Raw genomic sequence first — 4,560 nt, 5'->3', positions numbered from 1 at the left:
TTTGAACCCAGGTCTGATTACACCCAGAGGCCACATCTTTCCCTTTAAACAACAGGGTCACTTTCTGAGTTAATAATTAATTTTCTCAGAGCCATAAGCATAGAGAGAATATGTATTTCCTTTCAATAAGTTGATACTATGTGGAAATATTTGGGAACTGGAAAGTGGGGATGCTTCTTCTGTCCTGTGAATATAAAGGAAGGAGAAGTTGAGAAGAGTGTTAGCTACATAATCATATGTACATACGTAATCATGTATAAAATAATCACATAGTTTAAGGTTCACATGCCAACCTGATGAAAACAGCCTGCTTAGTACATATTTTTAAAACAAAATGTATTTTACATTTATAAATGAGTTAAACATTTCTAAAATTCTCATTCTTTTATTGGAAAAAAATCTTGCTTTTTTGGTCTTGAATAAAAATATCTGGAAAACATATGTTTGTTGTTCTAGTTAAATAAAACCATTGACATCACTACAATTATGCTATCCCTAATTAAAATAGTGAAAAGATGACCTCAAATCCTCCCCCATCTGACCTGCAGAATTGGAAATGGGTCACCTCCCAGTGAATTCACAGTTATCTGCTTCGATTAGCTTCATATTCTGGAATAGCTCCAGAATTTGGAAAAAACAAATTATTTGCAGCATCTGGTCCTCCCAAAAAGGAAACCTTAAAATTAACTCTGAGTTAGGAAAGATGCATAATAAGTTTATGTTAAACAACTCGAGTGTGCTTACAAAAGAAAAACGTAAATGGAATCTTCCATCAGGGATCAAATCAGGTCGAAGTAAGTATTTAAATCACTATGTAGATGCATCTGATTAAAAAGTTCCATCCAGGGATGCCTGGGTGGCTCAGTTGGTTAAGCAGCTGCCTTCGGCTCAGGTCATGATCCCAGCGTCCTGGGATCGAGTCCCACATCGGGCTCCTTGCTCCTCGGGGAGCCTGCTTCTCCCTCTGCCTCTGCCTACCACTCTGTCTTCCTGTGCTCGCTCGCTCTCTCTCTAACAAATAAATAAATTAAAAAAAAAAAAAAAAAAAAAAAGTTCCATCCAGGCGCGCGCGCGGGAAGATGGCTGAGCCGGGGCCGAAGTCGGTGCTGTTCGTGTGTCTGGGTAACATCTGTCGGTCACCCATTGCGGAAGCGGTGTTCCGAAAACTTGTAACTGACCAAAAGCTTTCAGATCACTGGAGGGTAGACAGTGCGGCGACGTCCACGTATGAAGTAGGAAACCCTCCTGATTACCGAGGGCAGAGTTGCATGAAGAAGCACGGCATCCCCATGAGTCACACTGCCCGGCAGGTTACCAAGGAAGATTTTGCCACATTCGATTATATACTGTGTATGGACGAAAGCAATCTGAGAGACTTGAATAGAAAAAGTAATCAAATTAAAAACTGCAAAGCTAAAATTGAGCTACTTGGGAGCTATGATCCACAAAACCAACTCATTATTGAAGACCCCTATTACGGGAATGAGTCCGACTTCGAGACTGTCTACCAGCAGTGTGTGAGGTGCTGTAAGGCCTTCCTGGAGAAGGCCCGCTGAGGCCCGCCCGCGCTCCCCCTGCCCCGCTGGGCCCCGCAGGCTCTCCTGTAAGGCCGCGTGCCTCCTTCACTCGACCCTCGGTTTCTTACCTTAAGTCATTGTAGATGGAAATCAGTTACTGTATTTGACAGACAAATAAATAAAAATGTTTCATGCAGAAAAAAAAAAAAAAAGTTCCATCCTGTTCTTTGAACTAAGGCCTAGACTGAAACCCAACTCATCCGCTTACAATCAGTTCTCTTTCTTTTTTTTTTTTTTTTAAAGATTTTATTTATTTATTTGACAGAGAGACATCACAAGTAGGCAGAGAAGCAGGCAGAGAGGAGGAAGCAGGGGCCCTGCTGAGCAGAGTCCGATGCGGGGCTTGATCCTAGGACCCTGAGACCATGACCTGAGCTGAAGGCAGAGGCTTTAACCCACTGAGCCACCCAGGCGCCCCAACAATCATTTTTCAATATAAAAGACATGCAAATGGCCAAGGAACAGGTCAAACTTTCTAATCCCACAGGGCCAGTGAAAATATACGTCACAGTACTTTGTGAGAATAGAATTAGATAATGCCCAGGAACACACTCAGAGATTTCTTGTGGCTCTGAAGACTGCACGGACACTAGCCATTGTGAGTGTGGGATCTTGGCCCACTTGCTTTCTTTGCGGGACATCACTACCTCCTAGTAAGCTCCACTTCCTTTCACACACCCTTGACACACCCACGTCTTTCTTCTTTCCCATCTGTGAGGAAACTAAGAATCTGACCAACAAAATTATGGAGCAGCATCTGAAAGAGGGAAGTGAAACTGAATGGGATGTTCCTGCTTTGTCATGTTCCTGAATAACATTTTGTGAGAGTTTACTCCAGACAAGGTATGGGTGACTGCAAGAAATGAATAGAGCTCTTACCAGCCATCAAATGAAGAGAGAAACCACCTTCTTCCCACAATGTCCAGACTGTCAGAAAATGTGCGTGACAGTGCTGCCCAGTGCAGTTCTAATGGGAGCCACACATGTTAATTTTCAATTGTTTAGCAGCATATAAAAAATAAATAAATAAAAAGGAATAGGTGAAATTAGTACTAATAATAGCATTAATAATGCTAGTATTGTATATTGCATACAGTATATGTATTGTATTATGCATACAATTAGTATTATACATATAACTAGTATTATATATTCTAGTATTAGTATATTAATAATATTGGGCCAACGTATTCCAAATACTTATTTCAACATGCAATCAATATTAAAAAATTATTAATGAGGGGTGCCTGGGTGGCTCAGTTGAGCGTCTGCCTTTGGCTCAGGTCATGACCCTGAAGTCCTGGGTCGAGCCCCACAGGGGGCTCCCTGCTCAGCGGAGAGTCTGCTTCTCTCCCACTGCCCCTCCTCACCCCCAGCTCATGATCTCTCTTACTCGCTCTCAAATAAATAAAATCTTTAAAAAAATTATTAATGGGACACTCTACCATACTAAGCCTTTGAAATGTGGTGTGTAGTCTATCCTTACCTCCCACCTCAATTTGGACCAGTCATATTTCAAGGGCTCTGTGACTACGTGTCTCGTGGCCACCACGTTGGGCAAGAGGTCTGTGAGACTTTCAGAGAAAAGTGCTCAAGAAGAGTGTTAGCATATAAATGTTTCATGTTTGAATATTTCTTCTATATATATTTTATGGTGGGGGGTCTGAGGTTTTACCAGCTGAAAAAGGTCCAGAGGGCCCTTTGGACTTCAGCACCATTCAGATTTCCTTCCAGAACCAGATCAAACGTTCCTCCAGCTGCTGGGACTGTTGATGGCTGATGGCTCACAGCTGAGTCTTTCTGTGAGCTCTGTCACCGGCCAAAGGGAGTTGCCTCACCAAGGGTAGTAGGCCCCACATCCAACAACCCGTTGTTGCCTTGGTAAGGCCTGCCTGCTTGTCTTGATTTGGGACCACCCTGCAAGGCCACCCAGCTCCAGAGCTACCCTGGAGGAATGACTGAGGCCCCTGTTGCTGCTGCTTCCCAGCTCAGTTTGTCCCTCTGCCTGATCCCATGGCTGCCTTCACCTTCCTCGAGGTATTGCTCTTGAGAGCACGCTTCCACACACCTCCTCCAGGCAGACCCCCTTCTCAGAGCCTGTTCTCCCAGGGAATCCACCTAAGACTTCTCACCAGTGCTAGGTTGTCCTTCACAAGGACAGCAGCTGTGTTAACAGACTGAGGCTTTTGCGTGTCATACTTGCACAAGGACACTGAAGTCTGTGGGCCTCTTGTCAGCTGATTGGCTACGGAACTGCACTAAAGGAGGAAAATATGTAATCACAGCAAATTCCCTCTTACAAGTTGCTCCAGTTTTTGTTTTTGTTGTTTGTTTTAATTAGAGAGAGAGAGAGAGAGAACGGGAACACGAGCAGGGAGGAGGGGCAGAGGGAGAGGGAGCAGCAGACTCTGCTGAGCAGGGACATTGATATGGGAGTCGATCCTAGGACCCTGGGATCATGACTTGAGCAGAAGACAGCTGCTTAACCACTTAACTGACTGAGCCACTCAGGCCTCCCAAGTTGCTCCAGTTTTAGGAATCATACTTGTGTCTCCAATTTCTGTAAAAGAATAGGGAGAAACCTGCTACTTGATACACCAGTCAGGTAAGATTGGATGTCACCATGGCCCATTACTTTAGCTCTGCTTCCTCACATGACGAGGTTCATAGATTCTCAATTCAAAGGTCCCAGCAACCTCTCTGGGAGCAGGCTGAGGAACCTGGTCTTCTAGTAGAGGGGTACGAGCAATGTAGCTATTAACCCAGGTCTTCTTTGGCATAGCATTAGAGGGGAAACAGAGTATGACACTTAGATTTGTCTCCTTGTCCTCAAGACTAGTTTGACTTAGAGATGACAGGAAGTTCTAGTGTGAGACCCTCAAACAAAACCCTAAATTTTCAGACAGACACACACACACACACACACAAAGTACTACTTCTCACTCCCTGTCTCCTCCTTATTTTTCCAGCCTTTGTGCTCATT

General features: G+C 44.1%; 1 protein-coding gene across 1 annotated transcript; it reads left to right on the top strand.

Moving 5' to 3' along the window:
• Positions 1-1,068: 1,068 nt before the first annotated feature.
• LOC308349402 (low molecular weight phosphotyrosine protein phosphatase) lies at positions 1,069-1,677 on the top strand. The gene has a single exon (XM_080814072.1). The coding sequence runs from the start codon at positions 1,080-1,082 to the stop codon at positions 1,554-1,556; it is 477 nt and encodes a 158-aa protein (XP_080670198.1). The 5' UTR covers positions 1,069-1,079; the 3' UTR covers positions 1,557-1,677.
• The last annotated feature ends 2,883 nt before the right edge of the window (positions 1,678-4,560 follow it).

This window comes from Martes martes, assembly GCF_963455335.1.
Source record: "Martes martes genome assembly, chromosome: 1".
NCBI classification, from domain to species: Eukaryota; Metazoa; Chordata; class Mammalia; order Carnivora; family Mustelidae; genus Martes; species Martes martes.
The sequence above is the reverse complement of the archived record's forward strand: the minus strand, read 5'-3'. Positions and strand labels throughout refer to the sequence as shown.